Raw genomic sequence first — 27,038 nt, 5'->3', positions numbered from 1 at the left:
CTGGACCCGCTGGGACAGCGAAGGGACATGGAGGTGGCAGAGAGGGTGAGAGACAGTCGGGAGCAGAGCTGGCCTCTAGAGCTGCTGCTCCATTAGTGATGTAGCTCACGAGGAAGCTGGTGTGGATCATCTCTAGGTCAGTGAAAATGTCCAGGGAATTCACAGGCTGAAGATGAAGGAGCTGAGGCGCTACTATGACTGTTTTGCAAGGAGGAGGTTAAGAAACAGCACTCTGGACAAGGCAGTTGTGATAAGGAAAAGCCAGAGCCAGCACAGCTGTAGTTGTTCAGGTTTTTGCACACTCCAGAGAACCCTGTTTGCTGTCAGCCTCTCCTCGTACTGCAAAGTGCCTGTGCCTCTGCAGCCACACACTCCTGCTCCCACCATGCCAAAATCCCTCTCTGCTGACCACAGGGGACAGAACATGAGCTGGCATCATTGCTGGAAGCCTTCCCTGCAGGTCTGTGACATCCCAAGCAGGCAGCAAGGGCAGATGTGGCACAAGTGTCACTTGAGGGCCTGTGCTGGCACAGCCAAGCCTCCCCCATGAGTGTCCCTGGCCTGGCCTGACTGGAGGAGGGCTGTGCTCCCTGGCACTGTCAGGCACCAGCTGGGAATATGGGGCTGGCTCAGGGTTGCCAAATGTCATCAGGCTTGCTGAGCCCAGCTGGAGGCAGAGGAAAGGTGACAGGACTGTGGGGCCAGGCAGCTTCTGCAGAGGAAAATGCCACACAGCCATGAACATCCCCAGAGCACTGCCTGCAGCAGGGGGTCACCCTCATCCACGGTTATTGCCTAAAAGTGACGGGGTTTGGAATTGCTGTTGTTGCTATTTCTCCACGGATTTTTCATGGTGCTGCAGGTAAATCTCATGCAAGATGTGCTGGTTTTATTGCAGGACTGATGGGTCCATCCAAAACACAGCAGATGCTCCAAATGTCTGTCCTCTTGCTTTTGAGCAGGACAGTAAATCCACAGGGATGCCTCACGCCCCAAGGAGACCGAGCTGGTGCTTCCCAGACCTGTGATTTGATGTCATCTTCCTGCAGGAATCTGGGGCTTAGGTAATTGATCTTTACTGCACAAAGCCCTTTCAGAGGTGGATTTATTGTTCATATTGCTGGGGAAATACCAGGTTAGTTGTTGAAGAGTGCCAAAAAAAAGGGCTGGCAAGAAATCTATAATATAAAGACAATTTTATTGCCGATAAGCTCTTAAAACTCATTTTTTTTTTCCTGTTTCAGTAGGACCTTATTCTTCCTGATGAAAATCTGGTCATAGCATCTCTCATTAAAAATAAAATTATTTTGAAATAAATAAATATATAAAATAAATATCATATACATTTTATAAATAGTTTTGTCCTTATGCACAGTATCCATGCTTACATCTGAATAATGTTCCTTGCCCCATTCCCACCCCAACAGCAGGAAGAACCCCACAAATCAGGACCAGTCCATGGAGCATCATCCATGTAGCAAACTCCCAGGCTGCTTAAGCAGGGCACCACTCAAAGGCTTTTCCTTAGCAGGGAACTATCCCAGCTCAGCAGCAACATCTGCAGCAGTTCTGTGGTCTTTGTTTTCTTTTCTTCTCTTCATTTTTAGGTTGTTTTGGGGCTTTCTTTTCCCCAGTGATCAGGTTTGCTCACCTGCTCGTTCCTTTAAGCAACCATAACATTGAATATTCAGCCTCTCTTGTAGCAACCGGGTAACGAAAGTGAACGAAAATGGAAGATTAAATGTAGGGTTCCCTCCCTTCCCCTACCCCCGCCCCATAAATAACCCAGGTTCGATATACACTGGAAACAAGGAGGAACAGCAGTGTCTGAATTCAATGTAAGTGCTTCCCTAGGTCATCTACTCTTACAGGAATGATGGAATGACTATTAAAAGAGTGCTCTGGGAAAAAGCTCGGGAGCCCAAGTATGTACACTGCCACTGCAGGAACCATCACCTGTAGTGGAAGAGGTCTCTGTACATGGCAGGGATTTTGGCAGGGTCCACAGGCCGGGGTAAGAAGTGGGTGAACTTCTGGTGTCTCTTAGTCCTGTACCCCTCGCGGGGGGAGCCGTCCTTGTTGAGGGCCACGTAGTACTGGCGCTCCGAGTCGGGGTGCTTGTACAGCGTGGACGCGTACGTGTTGTACCAGTTCTCCTCAAACTGCTCGCGGAAAACACACTCCCGGCTCAGCTTCTTCTGCCGTGGGGAAACAGAGACACACTTGTGTCAAAAAGGTACAGGAGAAAACATTGCCACCATTCCTTCCTTTGTTTTTCTAGCGTTTTCCCCATTGCCTTATCCTGGCTACTCTGAGGATGAGGACTGTGTTGCTGGGGATGACTCCCCTGGATGAGAGCTGGAAATGGGCACAAGTCAAGAGCCAAGGACTTCTGGAGTTGGAGGAGGAAGGAGACAAAAGCAGGAGAAGGTGGGCATGGATTTTGCAAAGGTGTTCTATGAGTAAATCAGACAGGCACACAACAAAGCTCCAAACCTGTCCAGGTGTGAGTTTGAGCTTGCTGGGGTGGTCATGGACACATCCCCCTGTAGCAGCCCCCTCCAAGGTACCACACAGCCCAAATCCCCTCTTTTGGGTGAGAGAAGCACCAGGCAGCACATCAGAAAGGTTCTAAACAGGAAAACAGGAGCAAGCACTGCTTTGGAAGTTGAGGGCACAGAGGTGGATGCACTGAGATGGGAATGAAAGCATTGCTCAGGATTTCCTCTCCTGGAGTGGCAGTGAGCTGTGATGGGAGGCTGTGACAAGAGCAGAGGGATGTGGGATGTCAGACCCCAGGGAACATTTAGGGGGGTGATAGGTGATGTGATGAGGGTGTGTGGCTGGTGCATCCCATGCTGGCATGGGGGTACAGATGGCACTGGTGTCACCACAGCCACAGCCAGCCTTCCCATCCAGCCCTTACAGCTGGGAGCTCTTGGCAGTGGCTGTTTGATGATGGACCTTTGGTTCATGTCCAGCGCTCCTTCCCTCTCCTTCCCATCTCCATGTGCCAGCTACAGGGATGTGCCTGGCTGCAGAGGGGAGCAAGGCTGTCCCTCTGCCCCACAAGGACACAGGTGGCTTTGCCAGCCCTGCTGTGCTGTCACAGAGGGTCCAGCCATCCTATCCCATCCCACAGGGGTACTGCCAGGGTGACTGGGAGCCCTTTCAGCTGAAGGGCAGCCTGCAAATGTAGAGTGCTCTAATATTACAGCCACTGTCCCTCCACTGTAAACTATCTGGGCAGGGAATGTGTCCCCTCTGAGGCACACTGAGTGCTCAGTAAATGTTACTGCTTGCAGTAGATGTGTTTTGTAACACAATCCAGGAGCTCACCTGTGCTCAGAACCTGTTTTCAATGTTTTGCTGCTAATTAAATAAAACCTGAGGTGAGCTGTGAGCCCTCCAAAAGTCCTAGGCCACAGCCTTGGCCATCTGAGACCCAGGGAACCGCGGGCTTCTCTTCCCAGCTCTGTCAATAAATACAGGCTGGGTTTTTTCCCTCCTCTCAGGTGCCATCTACTTGGAATATGTTGGAACCTGATGACTGGCTGAACTCTGGCAGCTGCTCTGCCCCCATTCCCCCGTGCTGCACTGGGCACTTTGGAGTACAGTGCTTGTGGAAAATGTTTGGCGAGTCTGGGGTGATTCTGCAAGGTGTGATTTATTCCTTTCCAAGCCCTGGGAAGTCCCCACTGAACCTGACACCACACAGGCAGCAGGCAAGGTGCTGCCCATGACTTTAGCTGCCCTAAGTATTAGTGGCATTCCTGAAATCCTTGGGGAGCTTTACAGCAATGCTGGCACGAGGCAAACAGGGACAGGAGGAAAAGCTCTGTGTCCTGAGGGGACTCCACGTGTCGCTGTGGGGATGGCTGGCCCTGGCTGCATCAACACAGGCATCAGGCAAAATTGGCACAGAGGGAAATAATAAACTTGCTGAAAATTTAAAAATACCGCTGTACTGTGATCTCCCAAAATACCATTGTAATGCTAATGCTGTTGTCAGGCGCTGTTTTATGGACCTTTAATTAAGAATACTGTAGTGGCTTTTGAGTTCCAAAAGCCATCATTGTACAACCCACGTGTCCCAGATTTTCAAACTCCAGGGTTATTTGGGGACCTGGCTCGTGACGCCGGCAGTTTGGAGCAGCCTTTTGAGTGTGTCCCTGCAGCGTCCTGCCTGGTGCACAAGATCCCAGAATGGTTTGGGTTGGAAACAACCCTAAAGATCACCTCATTACAGACCCCTGCCATGGGCAGGGACAGCTCCCACGACTGTCTTCAGGTCAATTCTGTTTCCAGATTCAGTGCTGTAAAATGTTACCCTATTTTTGTTTCTGTGTTGTAACATGAACACAGGATCTAGAATTTAATTAACCCATCATGAAACTCGATTCACAATCAGAGCTGCAAGGTTTGAAGGCAAAGAGGGGGGGATGCATGGGCTCATGTTCTCCAGCAGGCACGAGTGAAAACTGAAACCCCAGGAGCTGCTGAGCAGCCTTAGAGTTTGACAGGAGAGGTGCTGCTCTAACCCTGCTTTCTGAAGTGTGCTTCAGGAGATTTTGTGCTTTATGGAATCCTGCTGATTTTTCTTTTCTCTATTTTGCACATTTTTAATTTAACCACTCTCTCTGCATTTAACTGCTGTGCTGGGCAGAAGCTGTTACAGAAATGAGGTGGGAAAAGAACAGTTATTGGTGCATGCAGTATTTGATGATCAGAGAATCACAGAGTGGTTTGGGCTGGAAGGGACCTTAAAGCTCATCCCTGCCCTGGGCAGAGACACCTTCCACTATCCCACACTGCTCCAAGCCCCATCCAGCCTGGCCTTGGACACTGCAAGGGATGGGGCAGCCACAGCTTCTCTGGACAACTATCTCATATTAACATCAGCAGCTGTGTCTTAAATGGTGGAAGGGTCTGTGGCAGTCTCAGGTGGAAATGGGACAAGGAAAAATGATCTAAACTTGTGGTTTGCCAGTCAAATGTTTTCTTACAGCTTCTGTGTATGCAGAGTACATGAGTTTTAACTTGTACACTGAAGCTTATCTGATGGTGAGAGGAAGTGCTGCCTTCTGCTTTGGTTTAAAACCAGTTTATTTGATTTAATTTTATTTTTACTGTGATCCACCCTTAATTGAGCTAAATAATTAGGAACTGAGTTAACCTGTAGGAAGCACCTCTGCCCAGCTGTTAAAACCTGGCATTTTGACTGTAAGTCATAACACTTAACGAGTTTACACTTGGGGTTTTTAGTCAAAATATGGAAAATTTTAGCCTGAAAATGGCACTTCTAGGAAATCATGACCAGCAGCCCTAAACTCCTAAAAGGAGTTACAGAGAATTTTACAATAACACTCAGGATACAATTTCAGCTTCTGTTGGTTAAAGAGCCATAATACAGAGACAAGACCTGCAGATAGGTGCAGACCTGACCATGAGAGGTGAATACAACTGATGTGTTACTCAGGCTGGGAAAACACATTAACAAACATGGCTTTTTGCTAAATGTCCCCCTGCCTTTACCTGGCCACTGCCACACCATTTCTGAAAGGCAAAACCTCAGTGTGGTGTCTGGGGGCTGGGCACCACTGGGGGCTCCCACAGCAGGAGTGAATCCTCCCTCAAACCCCATTTCCTATATATCATTTATGTTAAAACAGCAGTGACATCAAGGGTAGGATGGAGATAACTGGCACCCAAGGACGTGGAGGGCCTGTGCCAGAGCAGCTTTGTGGCACAGCTGAGGCCACAGGCTCCAGTGGGGCAGGGTGGAATCAGCCCAGCCTGAACTTACCGACCCATAGAGCTCGCCTCTCTCATTCATGCCGAGGTAGAGTCCAGAGTCCACCCCACGGATGCTCACCAGCCCCACTGCCAGGCTAATAAACTCCAAAATCCCTAAAAAAGAAAAAAAAACCTGCAAATCATACAGAGGAAAAAAAACCAACACCAGGCTCCAGCAACAAAAACAAACCAGCCATTCCCAGTAACAATAGAGTTCTTAACTCTATAGTCCCATCTGTGTGCAATCTTCTGATTTCCAGTCTGGGCTTCTCCCCAGCATTGTGAATTTGAGTTGCCTAAGAGGGATTGTCTTTGCTAATGAGAAAAGCTTTGCAAGGTTTTGCTGGTTTGGGTTTGGATTTTTTTCATAATTATCACCAAGAAGACAGATGTAGAAACTTGGGCCTGGCCACATGCAATGTCAGAAGCCTGTTACCATGCTAGGTTTTATTCTTCACCAAAACAAGTGTTGTTTTGTTTTCTAGAATAAGATGATTGTCCTACAGGTTTCAAAGTCATGGGTTCAGTAAGAAGAAGTGAAAAGCACTAGAAGAGATGTTTGTGAGGACTATCTTCATCCTGGCACTCCAGTGGGATACTTGGCAACCCAAAATGTATATACAAGCCATAGGGATAAAACCCAGCTTCACAGCACACAGGTTAAAAACACGTCTTCCTCTGCAGCCTTTGGAGTCAGGGAAGTGCCAGTCCATTCTCCATCACCCCCTGCCACTGTTTCTGCCAGAACCCCCTCCTGCCCCCTGTGTCCTGCTGCCTGTGCCAGCCTCCTGCCTCTCCCCAGTCCAGCAGCATCTGTCCCAGCCATCCCTAGCCCTGCAACAGCAACTGTTTTACCCATGGGCTGCAGCCTGCTATGATGGTGGCAGCCCCATTTCCTCTGGAAAGAAACAGGGTCTGGCTGCTGCACCCCCACAGCTGCAGCTGTTTCAGTGGGGGAAAGACTTGTAACAGGAGAACCTTTGGTGAAGCACTTAAAAACAAACAGCCCCTACCCAACACCACAAGTGGTGGGGACCTTCAATCTCCCCAGGAAGCCTTCCTGAAAGGAGTGGTGGGACTGTGTTATTATGGATTTCACACACTACCTATGTAGAGGTCAGGATTAATTAGCTGGGAGTCAGAAGGAAGAGGCTTTTCCTCATCTCATCTGATGTTCCATTGACTGGGGGGGAAAGTTGCTCTAACCTTTAGCGTGGCTCCAGCTCTCCTAATTTAGCTCCCAAAACATCCAGCCTTGGGCAATTGATGCTCTGATCAAGTTACCTCCCAGAGCTCCTCTTAAAAGTATTGCCTTGGTTTTAAGGCAACGCGTGACAAGCGGCCACCTGAGCCAGCTGACTTCAGTGGCAGCCACAGCTCTGGGTCACCCCACAGCCTGGGGCATGGATGTGACAACTCTCAGATGACACTGCATCACTGCCTAAATACAGGACAGCGCCGACGGCCATGGACACCCCTGACCCACTTTGTGCAGTGCAGACTCATCCTCAGGTGCTGGCAGCCAAGCTGGCTGCAGGAATTCCTCCCTACCCTCAGGCCTGTCCTCCTTCTCCCCTGCCTGCTCTGGGGCTTGTACATCTAACCCAGCTAGGGGACACGAAATATGGACTTGGGAGTGGCAAGGCCTGGAGGCAAACAGGGAAGCAAACACCACAAAACACACTTTATGGACCAGAGCAGACATTTTACAGGCTGAAATATACCCAGCTACACATCCTTGCCTGCAGAAACATCAGGAAGAGGCAGCATAGGCAAGGAAGGCAGCCTTTCCAAGCCAGACAGACACAGACCCTGGCTCTGCTCTTCTCAGTAGCTGTTGTGGTTTCTTAGATGAAAATAATCCCAAACAGGGAGGAGAGAGGTGCAGGATGAGGGGTGGTTTCCACCCTTCACTGCCCACCAGTTCTGACATGAGGGAGTTACTGAACTGCTGAGTGCTTTTTCCCATCTGCAGACCAGAAATTAGCTCAGCCACTCTTTGAAAAAGAGGGAGTGAGGAAAGATGGACAACTACAGGGAGTGTAAAAAGTAAAGCAGGAGTACACAGATACACCCAGGAATGGGGGAGTGTTTCCCAGGCTGGAGACAAAGGAATATTCAAGTGAAACATGTCAAGTAACTGGAGAATGGTAGGTGGACCTTCCTGTAGGTATAGATGCAGTCCTTAACATCAGCACTTTTTTTGTCTCCTGTCACTTCTGAGAAGCAGGAAAATATTGCTGGTTCCACTGAGAAATTGAGGGATGTCTAAGGCAGGGGAACCCAGATCTTTTCTTGACTATGCCCACACTCATACAAAGCACACTCCTGCTCTGTATGAGGCACATCAATCCAGGTCTCCAAAGACCTGGGAAGGACCAAGCCAGGAGCAGCATCAGCATCTTCCTGCTCTGAGCAGGAATGAGACATCCCTCACCTGGTGCAGGCTGGGAATTTCAAATGAAATTTCTTCCAAGATGTGCCCATGACAATCTCTTCTGACAACATCCCTTGTAGTGTTCCTCTTTTCTGATCTCTGAGTGGCACTTGGAGACATGCATGGAAGATGACTGTGTTGAAAGAGCATTAAGAACGTAACTTGAGCCCACAAAAGTCAGGAGACAGAGTGAAGGCTGAAAATATGTGGGCGGATATCCATCCTGTCCTTAACTCACTCCAATTGTAGACAAAATTGCAGCTTCGTACATCTGATCCCCAGCAGCACAGGGAGTGGCCACTGGGGCCAGCTCAAGAATTCTCTTTCCAATTGTAGCGGTGTGTTTTTGTGGTAGAACATGCTTTTGTTTTTTTCTTTTGCTTTCTTTTTTTCTTTCCCCCAGGACTTGCCTCTTTTTTTTCCTCACTTTGATTATTCATTCTCTTTGTTCCTTGAGTCTTTCCAGATAAGACTTGGAGAGATTTGATTAAGACCCTGACTGGATTCATTTACCACTAAAGCACTGAATAATCTCCTGAGCTTTGCCATGGCCAGACCCACACACTCTCGCCTTACTCTAAACCATCCCTCAAAGAACAATTCTGCTCCTTGCACCTGTCTCTTCTTACATGACTGTATTCAGGAGCTGGGGTACAGAAACATCAGATGTTGTATTAATGGCTACAAACCTAAAGCTTTGGCTAAAAACCTCAACAACTGTTCAGCAACAGGTGCACGATGGTCTGAATGTCAAAATTACAGCCAAAATTTCTCTGGGGGTCTCAGCAGCTTCTCTAGGAATCTGTGTAACATATCCATGAGCAGGTTTGTACCCCAGAAGAGCTTTGTTTTCTGCCTTTATTCATCTGCAGTGCAACCTCAAGGCCTCTTTCCCTCCTCCACTGCAGTGAGTAGCACTGCTGGGTTCACTTCTTTAATGCTGCTGTAAAAGAGATGTGAGGCAGAAAAGGAGCAGTTCCTCCTGGAAGTGATTTTCCCAGTAAATTTCTCTCAGTTTCATTCTGAGAAGGATTGTCATGGGGTACTAATGTCAGTCCAGACCCCCTCCAGATTTTGATCGTCCTTTATTTCTTTGTAGAGGAAGGTTCTGGGTAGATGCAGTGAGAGAGATAGATTTTGGAAAACACTTTATCCTTTTGGGGGTGACCTTGCCAGAGCTGCCAGTTGAGAGAGTGAATTTGGGCACTTCTGTAGTGCAAGAATGAGCTTTCTTCCAAGAAATCTAGAGGGTTTTTCCACATCTTGCATTAAAGCTCCTCTAGGAAAAATAAGCTGCACTCCATTGTTCTTGCAAGAATCTGTGTTTTTAGAAGTATAAAATATCACATTCCAGTAGACAGGTGTGATTTAGGAAAGCTCCAGTCCTTGACAGATAAGAGGCAGTAATTCCAGTGATTGCTCAGGCAGTGTGGGTGGATGATGCCAGCACCTCCCCGTGTCCTACAGTCACACCCCCAAACGCTGTGGTACAAAAGAATCTCTCCTTTTAACCCTCACTGTTGGGACCTTGGGACTGTTCTGCATGAGGGGGCTTTGGCTATTTCCCTCTCTGAAAGATGTGGATGCCTCGCACATCTGGTAGCTTTTGGGATGGCTGTGCATGGGAGGGTGCAGATACTGCCTGTCCTTTCCTGAATCCCTTCCAAGTGAAGTGATGGGGATGCCAAGTCTGGTTCTACCCAACATCCCACCTGCAGCTGGACACGTGCCTGGGCTGTGGCATCACAGCCATCCATGGAGCAACTTAATGATCTGCTCATGGTACCAGCAAGCACATTCCAGCCACGTGGGCTTGATCCTGGATTTCTAAGTATTTCTCCAGGTGCTTCAAGATTTAAGGCAGCTTTAAAGTGCTTCCCTGAACCCCTTGTCCACCTCTGCACCCCTCACCACAGCTTTGAAGTCCCAGAATCGCTCAGGCTGCCTATTCCTGTTAGAAGTTACTTCTTTCTGACTGTTGCATGCAAAATTTAGGAATGCATCGATACATGACATCCTAATATGAACCATACCAGTAACATTGGAATTTAAATATTCATGGCTACTGAACACAGATGGTGAATACTGTGTGCCAATACATTATTGCTTTGAGTCTCTGCTGAAGCAAGGCTTAGTCCAACTTGATCTGAACGCAAGGATTCCAGTCTAATCCTTTGGGGCTTTGTCTTGCAATTACAACAAATAACTATTTATTTTACACCGCCTCTGGGAAAACCCTGAAGCAGAAAACTATAATATCTGAAGTCTGGTCTAGTTTACGGAGCTGGATGTGGACTGCTAAAACACTTAGGGAATGCCAATGTTTCGATTTATTGAAATCACTGTGCAACTTAAACTTCAGCGTGCAAAATCCATGAGAAGTTTTAGCATGTCTAACATGTTTTTTCCAAGTTGGAAAATATACTTGCTTTACTCAATCTTTATAAAAAATGGATCTGAAACAAACGCTGCCATTTGAAACTGGCTGTTTAGTTCTACAAAGGTAAGGAAAAAGAACTGATAGACTAGAAACACTACGTGGCATCTTGAACTAAAACCAACCAGATGCAATGGGTTTGCTTTCAACTCTTTGAACGTGGAAACCCATCGTGTATTACAGCATGAAAGGTTAAAAGATGGGTGTTTTCAGGAGGTAATTAAAGAACGCTTGCCCCACAAGCATATTAATTAGTACCTGACTCTGACCCGCGGGTTATGACTTTCTTGTTGATTTAGGCAGGGACATGCCATGCACACACCTGGTGTTTATGGAAAGATAAGCTTCCCCAATTGTTCCAAAAACCTGCCTTACACCTCCAACAATAGCAGCGGCAGCACTTCCCGGAGTATCAGAACTGACTGCTTGCAAACAAGTAAAGGCAAAAAAAGAATTCCTTTCACCGAGGAGTTAAATCACTTGAAAACTATAAAAAGTCTTGCGAGCACGTCTTGCAACCTGTTGACAACATAGCTGAGATCACTGGCATGGGACTTGTTGATAGCTTATACAGACACCTGCACTAGATGCTGGAGTAGCGGGAATTTCTCTTACTGTGCTCAAACTGACTGCACTCTTTCGCCTGTGGCTTGGGATGCATTTTTTGAAGATTACATATAGTCTCATTAGAGATCACTGCTCTTGTATGCCACTGATACAGGCACGGCATTCTTCCAGCTGTATCCCGGGCAGCAAGGTAAATCCACGGTGCTCTGCCTATTGTTCCATCTTCTTTCTTTCCGAGGTCCCTTAAGTGTTTTTCCCTCTTCAGCTTCCCCCTTTCCTTTCCAACAACCTTTCCAAACCCAGCTCCCGAACCCCTCCAGCCAACAGATCTCTGCCCACTTTGGGGAGACGCTCTTCTAATCAAAGTCATGCATGTAAAAGAAAGCAGCTCACAAATATCTGCAGACGCCAGAAAGGAGGAGTTGTTAAAAAAAAAAAAAAAAAAAGAAACAACTAAAAAAAGCAAAAAAGCGAGGAATTTCTTTTTCCAACTTAGGAATTTCCAAGAAATTCCAACGAGGAACGTCTCTGTTTTGTCTCCCTCACCACTAACTTCAGAGGCAGAGCTAAAGCTGGTCACCGTCCTCTTTTTTTCTTTACTATTTTTTTTTTTTTTTAGTTTTTCTTGCAAAGGCACGTTTTAGTGCACCTGCAGAAAGGCTGAGCGCCGGGAGAGTAGGAAATTGGAAATAAAAACTCCCGCATTGCTGGGGAGTGAGCGCATTTGTTTAGGAGGCCAATTATATCCGTCCCGGGATGATTTATATTAGCGGGGTAATTAGCTGTGCGCGCGGGGCACCTGCTCGGGCACCCCCCGGCCCCTTACCGAAGCGGCTGTGGTCCTGCCGGGTGCCCTGCACCGTGCCGTTGGGGAAGATCTCCAGGTGGAAGCCGGTGCGGCAGTAGAGCTGCCGCCGCCGCAGGATGCCCTTGAGGTGAGCGAAGTCGGTGGGGGAGCCCCGCTGCAGCCGCCCCTCGATCTGCCCCAGGCGCTCGTTGAGGAAGCCGGGGGAGTCGGCGAGGGGCAGCCCGGCGCCCAGCGCGGGGGGAAAGCCGTGCAGGTCGGGGTCCAGCGCGCCCAGGAAGCCACCCACCTCGGCCATGGGCGCGGAGCGGAGCGGCCCCGGGGGCGCGGGCAGAGCGGCCGCTCAGAGCGCGGGCTGCGGCCGCCCGGCCCCGCGCTGCCGGCCCCGGCCCGGCCCCGCGCCGCCCGCGCCTCCCATCGCTGGATCCAGTGTCCCGCCGTCGGATGCGAACTGCACTTTATATACGTACACACTCCCCTTACATTGACATATTGGATATTTAAATGCAAGCCACACCTCACTGGCATCCCCTTTGGCTATTGCTTCCCTCCCCCCCCTTCTCTGATGCATTTGGCTTTTTTTTTTCCCTTTAAAAAAAAAAAAGGGAAAAAAATGAAGAAAAAAAAAAAAAAGAGCCCGCTTCACTCCCTCTTTTATTATGAAAAAAATGGCAGGAAAAAGCTACACATCGCAGTGAGGCGTAACAGCTCTTGGCAGGTCCCCGCCAGCCGACGATGAAATCATGGAGCCCCCGCACGCACCCTCTCCCGCACCGCCGGCAGCCCCGGCCCCGCTCCCGGCCCTGCCCGGCCCCGCAGCCGCGACCCCAGACCCCGCACGGGCCGGCTCGGTCGGAGCCCCCGGGTGGGTCGGTGGCCCCGGGGCTGTCGGAAGCCCCAGGTCCGTCGGTGCCGCCACCGCCTCAGCCCCGAGCGTGCCCCCCACCCGCCACCCCCCGGAACGGACACGGTGGAAAAAAACAACACGTGAGGAGAGGGTCGAGACGCGTTTTTCAGCCGAACGTGTAAAAACGGAATGCGATCTTTCTGAAAGCCGATCCCACGGGCTATACGGCCGGGTTACAGCCGCCGGGAGGAGAGGGAGCCCGCGGCGGGGCCGGGCACTGCTGCTCGCTCTCCCTCCCCACCTTCCCCATGTTGGAAACAGGTGTTTCCGCGCTCTCCTGGCCCGCCGACACCGTATCTGTGCCGGCAGCTGCGGCCGCGCTGCAGACAGACGGAGCCGGGCGGGGCGGAGCGGAGCGGAGCGGGGGAACCGGCGGGAAGCGGGCACAGACGGGCCGGGAGGGACCGAGGGCAGGGAGCGCCCCCGCCCTGCCCGGCAGGCGGCGCTGCTGCTCGCGCCGCGCCGCCCCGGGGCGCTGGGCCCAGCGCGGGTGCTGAGGGGGCCCAGGTGGGCCCGGGGCTGCGATTGTCGTGTTCCTCGAGCAGGGTGCCGCCCGCGCCCTCTGCCGTGCCCCGCCAGGGGACGGAGACCCCACAAATAAACAACCATTGCAAGCACCCAAAACTGCCCTCAAGCCACCAGCCCGCTCTGCTGCAGCGGCTCCCCCGGGTGGCATCAGCGTGCAGAGCTGAGGCATCGGTGATATCCACCTCAGCGGGTCCCCCCCCCACAGGTATCCTCTCAGACAGTCTCTCCCCTCAACAGGTCCCCCTCATCTCAGCGGGCTTTTCCCCTTATCTGGTCTCTTACTTCAGCAGATCTCTCTGAGGTGTCTCTCTCCCCTTAGTGGGTCTCTTCCCCCAGAAAGTCTTCTCTCAGAAGTTCTCTTCTATCAGTAGGTCTCTCCTCAGCAAGTCTATCACATGGCTGAAGAGAATTTAGCAGGTCTGTCACTTGAGAAAGTCTCTCCCTTCCAGTGGATTTTCCTTCAGGGGGTTCCTGCCTCAGTGGGTCTATCCCCTCATCAAGCCTCTTCCCTCAGAAAGTCTATCCCATGGCAGATCTTAACCCTTAGCAGGTTCTTCCCCTCAGAGAGTGTCTGCCCTGCTGTGGATATGCTCTCAGTGAGTTCCCGCCATAGTGGGTCCCTCCCCTCAGAGAGTATCTTCGTACTGTGGATTCTCCCTCAGAGGGTCCCTGCCATGGTGAGTCTCTCCCCTCTGAAATGGTCTCCACCCCAGTGTGTTCCCCCCATTGTGAGTCTCCCCTCAGTGCATCTCTTCCCTCGGCAAGTCTATCCCATGGTCAATAGACCATCCCCACAATGGGTGTTTCCCTCACAAGTAGATTCCTGCTCAGGGGGTTCCCGCCATGGCAGGTCTCTCCCCTCAAAGAGTGTTTCCCACACCATGGATGTGCTCTTACCCCACCATTGTGGGTCTCTCCTGAGATCCTCTCCCCCCTTAGCCGGTCTCTTCCTCAGCAAGTCTATCCCATGGTGAGTCTCCCCACAATGTGTCTCTCCCCTCACAGTAGATTCCCCCTCAGAGGGTTCCTGCCATGCTGGCTCTCTCCCCCTCAGGCGGGTTCCCGCCATAGTGGCTCTGTCCCCCTCAGGCGGGTTGCCACCATAGTGGCTCTCTCCCCCTCAGGCGGGTTGCTGCCATGGTGGCTCTGTCCCCCTCAGCTGGGTTCCCGCCATGGTGGCTCTCTCCCTCTCAGGCGGGTTCCCACCATGGTGGCTCTCTCCCCCTCAGGCGGGTTCCCGCCATGTTGGCTCTCTCCCCCTCAGGCGGGTTCCCGCCATGCTGGCTCTCTCCCCCTCAGGCGGGTTCCCGCCATGGTGGCTCTCTCCCCCTCAGGCGGGTTCCCGCCATGGTGGCTCTCTCCCCCTCAGGCGGGTTCCCGCCATGGTGGCTCTCTCCCCCTCAGGCGGGTTCCCGCCATGGTGGCTCTCTCCCCCTCAGCTGGGTTCCCACCATGGTGGGTCTCCCCTCAGCAGGTTTCTTCCCCTCCGTAAGGTGCTGCTCCCACATCACCCCAGAGGGAGGGATAAAATGGTCCCTGCTTGCAGTCCTTTCCCCCAGCCCCAGGCAGTGTTCTCTTGTGAAGACATGAAGGAAATTGTGATCCAGCGATGTGACACACCTGCCCATGTGTCTGCAGTGGGTGAGGAGTCTGGTTTTTAAATGGGGTTTTGGGGTGGTTTTCCTGTCAGAGCTGTGGCTATAAAAGGGGTGTTGATGCAGAATTTGACACATGAAGCCTTAAAAAACTTACGTTTTTTATAGAAGTCTAGGCGGTTTCAGAGGTAGTAAAATCCACTGAAATGAGTTTGTTGACTATTTGTTTATCATGTTTGGTTACATGGAGATACCACTGTCTGAGGAGTTCAAGCATCCCACTGCAAAAATTATGGTTTTATTGCTGTAGTATCTATATGAAGACTCAGGTGTGATGAGGGAACTGAAGGAAATAAATTGTGCTTCGGTGAAAATGACAGAGGTCCAAGATGGGGAGGGGCCAGACACAGCTGACAGGATACCCCAAACCTGGAATTACTGTTAATCCTGTAAAGGCTATGAATTTAATGCATAAGATTAATTTTAAGTGAATGATCCTACTACAATCAAAGACACTTTTTTGTGAAACCTGGTTTTGCTGATGTAAGTGTGAGGTTTGCCTGTGGATCCATAGCAAATTCATGGTTTTGAATCCTTATTTCTGCACATGTCTGAGGGCTGATCCCAGGGGGATTAGGAAGAAGGAAGACCAAGTTCCCGCAGTGCAGGACTGGCCAAACTCTGCAGAGGCCTCTGCCACTGACTTCAATCTCCTCTGGATCTGTCTACAATATCCTTAAACCCAAATCCACACAAGCACTTAGTGGAACACTTAGGAAACTGAAAAAGGTAACAGAGTTGAATTACACTACAGTAAAATCCAAGATAAAGTAAAAATCCACAAACCTTCGTGCTTAACTAATGTATAACAAAAGCAGCACAATCCCCCATCCAAGCTGACATTCCTCACTTAACTCTCCTGATTATGCTCAGCTTTTGAAGTGTCCACGATACATTTTATTGAGAAATCCTACATGCTGGTACAACATGTTCTATTTAGGCACAACAGGATGTGGAGAAGGTAGCTTTCTCATCTTTTTTTTTTTTTTTTTTTTTTTCCTTTTTGTCTTTAATTTCCTGGTTTATTTATGTTTTTACTAAGCTGAGGAAAAAAGCAGAGATTTGTGCCCTGTGTTTTTGAAGAGAAAGAGGGATGTATTTTAAGTACTGAAAGCTAGAATGACTCCTCCAAAAGCAGAAACAAGTTCAGTGATTTTTTTATCTATGACATAGAACACAGTTCTGTAGTCAGTAATTTCTTAAAGGAGGACAAAAACTTATGTACAGTTTGTGTCACAGAACATAGAGTGTTACAAAATTAACTTTCTGCTCTGCTTTGTTTCAGTTGCTTTTCAGTTCCCCCAAGTTTATTCTTTGATTACAGTTTGTATTGCCCACCTTGGGAACTAAAATGGCTACTGCCAAACTGCTCTGTCTTTCAGTTTTCAGAAGAATTAGCAATGATTTTTATGCCCAGTTTGCTAAAACAGACCTTGCAGACTCCTTCTACATGCTGTAGAAGTGCATTTAGTGAGGTAGTAAAAATATTAATGGCATTTACTGTCTCAGAGTAATTTCTGTCCATGGAGAGTAGCCACATTTGGTGCCTGGCTATAAAATCAAAGGAAGAGCAGGACTGGGATCCCAACAGTAAATTAATTAGAAAAGAGTAAGATAAATAACTGCAATGAGCCAACCCAGTATCTGAGCTACTAGATACTGCATATCCTCTGCCTGGGGCTATTCCATTTGGTACAGAAAAGATCAAGACAGCTGAAATAATTTGAAGTAGCAATGGCCATGAATGCAAAAACAGACGTGGTGAAGAATATCTGAGGATAAAGAAACAACAGAGCCTTGAGCTTTAATAAATAATACTTCTGCTTCCTCAGCACTTCCCACCTTGGGATCTTAAAACAATCTATGTACACTAATTAATTAAGACTCACAACCAAGGTCACTGTGCAGCTCCTTTTCCCTGGACGGTCTCCTTTTCCACTAAGAGATGTTGTCCAAAGGATATTGATGGCTTTCTGTATTTGTTTGGGATTTTGGATGCAGAGCAGCCCTGCTGGAGCAGGAGCTCTGACCAGGTTTCTGTATATCCAGAAACCAGACATGTTCACCGTGAGCCTTTCTGCCTTTGTGGTGTGGTGACCATCTGTGCTGCACATGCAAGGAATGTCTGAGCTCTCCGGGCAGATAAACAGGGCAATCTCCTTTGTGAGGGGGTGAATAAACAAATTTTCTTAAGGGGAGCAGAGGATGGTTTATTGGTTTTTAGCTTTGATTGGTTTGACTTAAGCTACTATTATTATTATCATTTTTGTAGTACCACTTCCAGGCCACAGACCCTGTTTGTGCTGGATACTGCATTAACAAGCATGTAACAAACCTGAGTGCTTGACCTGAGGCATCTCCCTGCTCTCCCTTGTGGAAGGATTCCTACTGGAAGCCAACAGAATCTCCAGCAAGGTATAGAACTCAGTGTAAAAGTATGGGGTTTTCACACATTTGGAAGGATAAAGCTCTGAACTTGCCTACCTGGGTCTTGGAATCAGATGCCTAAAGAAATGATGTGACTTTCAAAAGAGGAAGTACCTAGCTCTTCCAGTTATTGATAGTTTGGTGTCAAACATGGGTCTGTTTGTTTTAATTATCCCAGTATGGATTAACAGTAAAAAGCAGAACTGTTCTGGCTCAATTCTGGCTCATGAAAACTCCTGTTTGGAGAGGATTGTTGCAACTGAGATCTGCAGTCTTTAGGGGAACAAGTCAGGGACAAATATGTGCAAATGAGCATCATGTGTAAAATGAACAGGGGAGCTTTGCTGACCCTCAGGTAGGTTTTGCCATGGTTCTGTCCCTCTTGAAAATTGCAGGTTCCTTGGCATGGCTAAGGACAGGTTTGAATCCTGACTCAAATTATTCATGTTAACACATCTCCAAGTGCTGGATGCTGACTGAGGAATGGGGAAGGCTCCTTTTTTGGGGCAAAGTGGTGCATAATACTGTTGTCTCCACTTGTAACTTTTTTTCTGGGGATTTGAGCTAGAATTACAGGACCACTGAGTCATTAGGCCTAACAGCTGACATTTGGAGCTGGTTCTCAATTGCAGTTTGCCTCTTTTGCTGTAATTAGGGAATAAAAAGGAGGTTAACACTGCAACTCCTCTCTGGAAAATACAGAACACATGAAATTAAATACAAGAACTGGTTCTGGTCCTCCTCAAATAAAAAGGGCTGTCTTTTAAAATGTTACTCTTGTAAGTGTGCACCTTTTAACTGTAGCAGCTTCTTATGGAATTGTCCGTGGCCACGGTGGGATGTGTGTTCATATTTGCATTAGTGAGTATTAGTCAAATACAAAAAAGAGTCACAGCAAAGTTCTGTCTAGCCCCATATCCTGCCTCTTGATAATGGCTAATAACTTGTATAGGGAAAACAGGACAAGTATAGAGTGATACTTCCTTTGGTAAACCCTCCCAGCTTCCAGTGGTTTCTGGTTTAGAGACCTTCCTGAGCTGGAGGCTGCAGCTGTATCATTGTTTTTGATATTCCTTGATGGACCTTTTTCCATAAAATTGTCTAATCTTTTTTTTTAAAACCCACTTGTATTTTTGGCTGCCATAACATCCCGTGGCAATGAGTTCCACAACATCATTAGGCATTGTGTGAAAATGAACTTCCTTTTGTTTGCTTTTGAACCCGCTTGCTCACTGCCAGTTTGAGTTGGTGCCCTATTATTTCTGTTAAGAATACTTTAAAATAATCATTGCTGTTTACCTTTTCTGTGCTGTAACAGCTTGTCTAGAACTTGACTGTTATTTTGTTTTCCAGGTTGAAAGGCTCTGGCTTGCTTAAGATTTCCTTGTGCTAAGGCTTTCTAACACCTCATGTGCAGCTTTGGTACATTATGCTTCTTGCCCTTTCTGTGGCTTTGTATTTCCCCAGTTACTAGAACTGTGCTCAGTATTGAAGAGATGGGCATACTGTGGGTTTATTCAGAGGAATAATACCATTTTCTGCTTTGTTCTCATTATTCTAAAAATTCTTAACAGGATAGTTTTCCCCAGATGCTTACAGCTGACACTGTACTGGTCTTTTTGGACAATGATTCATTTCTCCAAGATTTCTTTCATTATTGGTAATAGAGGATTTAAAGTATGGCAAGAATGGCTTTTTCCTCATCCATTATTTTTATCCATGGACTTAGAATTAAATTTACTATTTTAACACCCACTGGCTTTATATCATTAGCCACCTACCCACAGCATTTCCAGATCATTTATGGATTGTGAAGCAGCAGGAGACACATCACAGACCCTATTCTGAGTCTATAGGGAGCTCCAACATTCCTGACGTCAAACATTTATTCCTCTTGGTTATGATCACCAGTTATGTCACTTATTCTCTCATTCTCGTTCATGACCTGGATTTCATACCAAAGTTAATGGCCTGGCAATTTCCCATGGGATACCTGTGGGGATCATCAGTTAATCCTCATATCATTGTGTTATTTTCATCTGTGCTGCTGCCTTAAATTCATTCTCCTTGTGAAAGATGCCTGAATGGAACATGAATACAAAGATTCATTGAGTTTTCTTGCTATCACCTTTTCACCTGGGACTGTCTTTTCAATGCCTTAGGCAACTCTTGGTGCTGGGACTGTTCAGACCAAGGCACAGATTTCCACAGTGGAACAGAGTCTGTAATTTTCTGTGGTCAAGTTGCTTTGGGACTGTTGGCCCAGTATCTCTGTATCTGTCTTTAGGGATGACACTGGTTCTCTCACTGGAGACTAAAACTGAAATATATTGGTGTGTGAGGTGGAGTTAGGAATCTGAACTCAGGGTTATTCTAGAAGCAGATGATTGGATGGGACATCCTAAAATAAAGAATAGAGGGACAAAAAAGGGAAAAATAAAGTAAAACCAAAAATACTGTCTCCTACTTCTGTTGAAAGGCTCCAGTTTGTGCATTTTTGGTGACTGAGGCTTTCCAGCTTTACTCTGTTCATGTGAATAACATTACTCAAGTTCCTTTGTACAGTACTGGGTTAATTTGTATAGCATGCTTATAAAAAGACACGTAAAAACTTGAAAAACATAAATAACTTGATTTGATAATTATTCTGTAATTATTCTTTTCATTATATTAATTCAGTATACCTTACAAAATTTGTTCTTTTCTCTAATGAATGGGATAATTAAAATGCAGCGTTAAAAAAGCATGTAGGTACTTTGCAAACTTGGTTAGAGAAATTATAATTCCACAATCAAGCAACCAACTGCCCCACAAATCATGATGCTTCATCACTGAATCTCTGTGGAGAGAAGAATGAATGGGCTGAGAAAAACACTGTAAAGGTGAATTGTGATGAGTTCTGCAAACAGACAAAGGACAGAGACAACACAGTAAAGAGAGCACAGATCTGCTTGCATCCCAAGACACCCACAGAAATGTTTGTTTTCAGGAGAGCCACTTGAGTTTCATAACATGAGCTTCCTGAAAATCTGTCCTGAGAAATCAAGAGTTAACAGAACCCAGTTTCTATAGCCTTAACCTTTCATAAATGCAGTATTTAGTAATCACAGTTCTGGTAGATTGAGTTTCATGTGAGATCTCAAAATATTTATTTTACAGCATCCTTTGCTGTGTTTGTGCAGCGTTGCTGTTGCCTTTCTCCAGATGGGAACATGTAGGAATGCAGGAGCCAGGTGCTTTGCTCAAGGACATGAGGATCTGTCTTGAGTGCAGTTAACTGGTGCCTGCCTGGCACTGTGTTAGCTGTGCTTTGCTCTGAGCAGTCACCTGGATTGTGTTTACTTCCCTTAGCATTCCTTAACTCCATGTCCTGCAGGGAAGTTACCCTGAGGAGGTGTAGGGTCCTGAGCAACAAGCACAAGTCTGGATTCTCAAACCTCTCCTTTAATAGCATGGCTTATTTATGGCCTTGATAAAATTTGGAGGAAAAGATGAGGGGCATCTTCTCATGCAGCAGTGTTGGGAAATCCTGTTGCTAAAGTTTTCTAAAAGATTAGAAATTTCTTACATATCTCCCTCAGCATTAAATTAGTCAAAATATGAAAATTCAAATATCCTTCTCAAAACTTGGGAGCATCAGTACGGCAATGACTTTGAAGATCATGCTGGGGCTTTGGTTTAGTGTAGTTGGAGTCTGGTTCTGTCATTAGAAAAATCAGAATCAAATGAAAAAATTAAAATAACACTTCTGCAGCTTCCTTTGTAAACAAATCTGAAACCTTAAGGCCAGGAGAAGAACACTGTGGCTACCAACTGGTATAACTCATCCTAAGCTTCATAGAAGGAAATGATAGATCTCAGATATATACTGCCTCACAGGAATATTGTAATGAAATCCAGACAGCTTCAAGGGAAAAACACAACCTATTGATTTTATTCCAAGGGAAGAGAGAGAAAAAGAACAGATGTGTGGAGTCTTCTGTCCACTCGCTGCAATCTGTAGGGCCGACTTAGCCATTGTTTCTTCTCATGCTTCTTTCTGTAGAAATGCCTTGGTTTAGGCACCAAATGATTCAATTTGGGATAGTAGAGAGGAAGGGAAACAAGGACCTCACGCAAGAACTGACCTAAACTCTGAGGAGGTTTGTATAATCTAATTTGCAATAAAATGGTATTTACAATGTTATCAGACAAAGCTTAGCAGTGTTAAGTTAAACAGCATATAATGTGATTAGTGGGGGAGTCATGCCCATGATGTCATACACATTCTCTGGACTCTCGGAATGGGCAGATAATGTCTCAGGCATTTATTCTCTTGTGACACACACGAAAAGCTCCGTAAAGCTTTGGGGGATGGGAAGGAAATGCTCGGCGCGGCGCGTGGAGCTCGCAGCACCAGAGAGGCTTCTCCCTTTGGCGCAGAGCTCGACCTGTGGTTGCACCCTGCCAGCACAGTGCTGTGTAGTGGTTAAACCAGGCCTTTGGGAATAGTTTAGAAGCTTGAAATTCTATTCTTGACTCTGCCGCAGACTTGGGTTCTGACCGCTAAATCTTCTTTGCCTCTGGTAACTCCATTTTTAACTAGCAAAGGTAGTCAGCCGTGTCTGTGGAGTGCCCGGAGTGAGGAGCTGTATGGAGATGGAAACCACTGGCATTCTGTTCATTATGCAGAACAAATACAGCTAGACCACAAAGAGCTTTGCTGTAGATAACAGCGAGCAATTTCACAGCTAGTAATGGCCCATTCAGAGAAAATTAAATCTTTATCTTTCTGTCTCTCCAAGGCATGCAAAATGGTATTTAAAATTTTGTCTAGTCTAATTCATACGGATAGGCAATATAAATCTCACCTATAGGTTCACAGCAAATGTAATCTAGACTGTGTTTATTTTAATGTTTTGCTTTAAAAAACTCTTGCTAAAAGCTGCTGAATCAGGCAGAGCTCCCTTTAAACTTTCAAGTTATTTTAGTGGTTGTGAAAGGACAGGTTCTGGAACATTTAAGAGTATTTTACTCCCCAAGTCCACCAGGGACAATAAGCCCATATCACTTCGTGCATGTTAATGTTTTATAGAAACACAAAAATTGCATAAACATTTTTTCTGCCATGGTGTGAAGGCTGCATAAACTGTTTAACTCTGCTGCAGAGATTGACTAGGTAGTATTCCTGTTTTCAGTGATGCAAGGAATTAATACGGACTAGACATGAGGTGAAATGAGAGTTGCAGATGTGCAGAATGAGATGGGGGCTGCAGAGCTGAAAAAACTTGAAGGAAGGAGATGGACAGGAGGGAGCTTGGAAACTATGGCTCATGCAATGTCAACTCTATTATGTGTTAAAATCAACTGCAGCACTTGCAGGATCCCCATCTTTTATCAGAACAAGTAGTGATTGTCTTGGCTGTAACATTCATGTCAGTTTATGGCATTGGTGTGGATTTGTTGAGAAATGCATACAAGGATTTTATTTGACTGCAGAGGGATGCCATCAAGAATAAATCTTTGTTGTTCAGAAAGGGGAAGCCAAGCTTTTGTCTCTATGGCTGATAAATGAGGAACAGGGGCCAAGTGTAATATGAACAGAGCATTGGCCAGTCTGGTCAGACATGTGGGATGTACTAACAACAACAGGGAATGAAAGCAAAGCCTGCAGGTAGACACCTTTTAAATAATCAAGGCTGACAGTTTTACTACAGTAGCACTGTTTAACACTTTGTAGGTATGTGCTGCATCACAGATGCTGCTTATATTAAATAGTCTGCAAGTATTACACAGCTTGTTTAGAGGATAACTTTTATATCAGGCATTTTTATGTTTGTTAATGTAATTACAAATGAAATATCCCATTGTTGCCGATTCTATTGCCAATGGATGACTCTGAATGATGTACCAGAAAGACACTTTAGATGGCCTAGATTCAACTCACAGAGGACTGGGCATCCCAGTTATTTGTCAAACACAGAACATTTCCAGGAATGGGTGTTTCTGACACTCCTTATTAAAGCCATGTACAAATAGTTCTTGGATACCTGAGTCATCAGAGAAGCTGTGTTGAGGCAGATTGCACACAGTGCCTTGAACCTTGAGGGCTGGATTATGGGCATGCTGCACTATCATGTCCTGGCCCGTGCCTCAGTTTACCTATCTGTAAAAAGTGGGTGTGATGCTGTGTATAGAAACTGGCCTAGGAAAAGTATTTTGAATTGCTAGTGACAAACACCAATTAGGGATATACACAGTCCTTAAGGCAAAAGACTTCACAAACTGTAGAGCCTGAAATCTCAGTAAGCAAAATGCCTTCCTCCCAGCTCTCACAGGAAGCAAGTTAATTGGGAGGCCAATAACTATAATGAGGCAGAACCTGGGGTTTTGCATGTGTATAGCAAAATCCTCCCCTTGGGGCCAGATTCCTGTTCCATATTATGAAAGCAGTAAAAGGTCCCCTCAGCAGGTGCTGTGTAAAGGCATTTCAGCTTTGCCTTTGCAGTGCAGGAATTGCCAAGCTATTGCTTCCCTGAGTCTCCAAATGAATTCCCCGAGTCAATGTGGAACAGCTGTGTGAGAGATACAGCCTTGAGAAAAGAGGTGGCAAAGGAACACAACAAATGGGGATTTAATCAAATAGCACATGGCTGTGAAACAGCATCGGTGTCTTTTGGCTCAGCTTTCCTCTGGGTAAGGGAGAAACTCTCAAAGCTCAGAGAGGCAAGGTGTGATCACTGTGTGCTGTTGAGGGCCTTTTGTGTGGTGAGAGTGGGCCAGTGGCACTGGCTGGGTTCGTTCTGCAGTGAGGAGCAGCATGGCTTACCTGCAAGGATGCCCAAGAACTGGAGAAAGAGCTTTCTTTTTTTCCACCTGCCTGAGTGTGGCTGCTGCCTCTGCAGAGGTTTCCCAGAGCACCCAGGCTTTAGGCATTGGAGCCAGGAAGTGAAGTGAGACAAGTCTGGGTGGGTGGAAGCAATTCTTGTGCCCAGTTAGGGCAGGGAAGCTTTTCCTTCACATATGATTGTGGAAGTAGCTGTTTCCTTCCTTATTGAAGCCTTCTAAAATGTGGTTTGCACAAAAAAAAAGAGTTCTCTCAACTGAAAAAAATATTTTGCTAAGGGCCACAAATTATGAGACTTACTGTTTTTCACTTGAAATTATTTTATTTAATAATCTTTGAAAGGAAAGTTTGTTGTGTGTCAAGTCTACCTACCTGAATTCCCAGAGTGCTTCATAAGAGCTTTTTGGAAATCCATCTGCTCTGTCAAATACTGACTGTGCCTGTTGGAGTGATTGCTAAGTTATAAGTGTTATGTCTGAAATATAAAGCAGACAGGGGATAAAGGAAAATGAAGCAGAGTTTGTAACAAGCAGAATATAGCTGGCTAATTACTGTGGCAGGATAACGTCTTAGAAAAAAACACCATTATGAAACTCATTTTTTTCTTGTTTCCATGACATAGAATTTGCTTGAAATCTTTTGCTTTTGAGTGTGTGTGCACTTTCCAAAGTGATCAGAGCTAAATGGCAGCATCTGTCAGAGAAGATAAATGACCTACCAGCAAATCCTCTCAGTTAAAAGGAAGACAAAAATCTATGGAGTAGGGGAATGAGTTTTAAATTAGCCATTTCACTTAACTTTGCCCTAATGAAGGGCTAATCTTTGGACCCCTGCAAAACAAATGAGAGCATCTCGTTAGATCCAACGGAAACTGGTCATTGAAAAGGCTTTTGCCTTCTGAACCTAATTGGAAGCAAAGTAATTCCTTTGATAGCTGTCTTCATTGAACAGTATCTTTCCTTTTTCCTGATTTATATACAGTAAATTAAAGACTCTGTTAATTACAAACACATTTGCCTGTTTGTAGATTGACAACTAAATATGCTTGGGTGAAGCTGGGTAGCACAAAGGTCTGCAGTGCCAGTTCTTCAGGGGCTGTCTAAGCAGAGCCTCCTGCAGAAGACAGAAAGGGAGCTGCTCTTAAAAATCCTTTCCTGGATATTGAGGCAGCCATGTGCTCAGGTTTAAACAGGCTGTGGGCCACTGTGGAAATTAGCTAAATTTACACAAGCTAAAACCTGATCTGGGATTTCAAAAATATTCTATTTATTGAATTAGCTTGCTCTTCTATTTTTGTACGTAATGGCAAAATAAGGAGTTTTCCTCCTAAAATCCAATGAATGATAGAAAAAACATTGGACACTTGATGGCTGTAGAAGCAGGATTGTGCCCTTAAGGCAGATGGAAGGAATGTGTCAGCCATGGCCCCTCTAAAAGTGGGACTTATCTTGATTATAGTCTTAGCTTGGTAGTAGAATATGATCTTATCACTGTGAAAGATTACATGAAGTACCAACTTGACTGGCCTTAAACCAGCTCTATTCTCAGTTACATTTTCAATTGCTGCAGCTGACATGGCGTTCTGTAAATGGAAGAGATGGCCATAAAGATGGTTTGCAGGATTTGGCCCATGTGTTCAAGTAAAAACACCATGGCTACTTCTTATGTTTTCTCTTTGACTGTATATATTTTTTCAGTTTTGTTTTTGAGAATGTCATAACTAAGCAAGACTTGGATACTCTTAATTTTACAGTACTTAGAACTGATATAAAACCTGGGAAGATAGATACCTGTCTGGTAGAAAGTCACTGAAGTCCATCTAGGTTAAAATGTGAATTTTTTTTCACCTTCAAGGAGCTATATTCTTCAGGAGATTAAATGTGTAAGACAGTCTTGAGCAGTAGGTGTTCTGGGTGCTGTAACCAGAGGCAAATTCAGGAGATATATTCATTTGCTTTCTGTGCACATGCAGTGCAATTCCTTTGGGTCTTGATCACCAGACCTTGTGCCCAAATTCAGAGATAAACACTACTTTGTAAAAATACTGTTCTCAGTGTGACTTCTCCAGGGGTTTAGTAGATGCCATGCACTAAATGAAATAAATGTCAAATGATGGAGGCCATTTGGGCATGATTGGGGGAATGGTGTGAACCCTGGCTCTGTGCAAATAAACCATCAGTAGACCTGCCAAGCCTGAGAAAACCTGTTGTATTTCTAGGGATGTATCCCAGGAACTGCATTTGGAACACTGACACCATTAGAAATGACTGTTGTGGAGGTAGTGATGAAACAAGGGAGCTCTTAGCCCTGTATCTCTGTAACAATCCTGGAAAAGAGTGCACAAAGTGAACCATGAAGAAAGCCAAGGCAGAGCTTTCCACTCCTTTCCAGATTGCAAGAGCTATTGACTCAGAACCACAGTTCCTTTAACTTGTCCTTTAACGTTCAGAAATTTCCATCTTTGTCGTGGTGCTCAGAAATCCTGGGAGCATAACCTGAAGCTCAGAGGTGTTTTCTCTGCAACAAAGCTGCAGGGGCTCTCAGGAGGTGCTGAGAGAGGTGTGAGGTTGTGGTGAAACATTCCCCTGCAACTCTGCAGGGTCTGACAGTTTTTTTGAGATGAAAGGGAATTGTGCATTGAGTACCTTAAATT

The 27,038-nt window shown here is 46.4% G+C and overlaps 1 protein-coding gene across 1 annotated transcript; it reads right to left on the bottom strand.

Annotated features, from left to right (window-relative positions):
* Positions 1 to 1,179: 1,179 nt before the first annotated feature.
* On the bottom strand, positions 1,180 to 12,340 carry FGF16 (fibroblast growth factor 16). The gene is made up of 3 exons (XM_066559588.1): positions 12,064 to 12,340; positions 5,807 to 5,910; positions 1,180 to 2,198 (listed from the first exon to the last, which is right to left on the bottom strand). The coding sequence occupies exons 1-3, from the start codon at positions 12,338 to 12,340 to the stop codon at positions 1,953 to 1,955; spliced, it is 627 nt and encodes a 208-aa protein (XP_066415685.1). The 3' UTR covers positions 1,180 to 1,952.
* Between the last annotated feature and the right edge of the window lie 14,698 nt (positions 12,341 to 27,038).

The sequence above is a fragment of the Molothrus aeneus genome, chromosome 14, assembly GCF_037042795.1.
Source record: "Molothrus aeneus isolate 106 chromosome 14, BPBGC_Maene_1.0, whole genome shotgun sequence".
NCBI classification, from domain to species: domain Eukaryota; kingdom Metazoa; phylum Chordata; class Aves; order Passeriformes; family Icteridae; genus Molothrus; species Molothrus aeneus.
The sequence above is the reverse complement of the archived record's forward strand: the minus strand, read 5'-3'. Positions and strand labels throughout refer to the sequence as shown.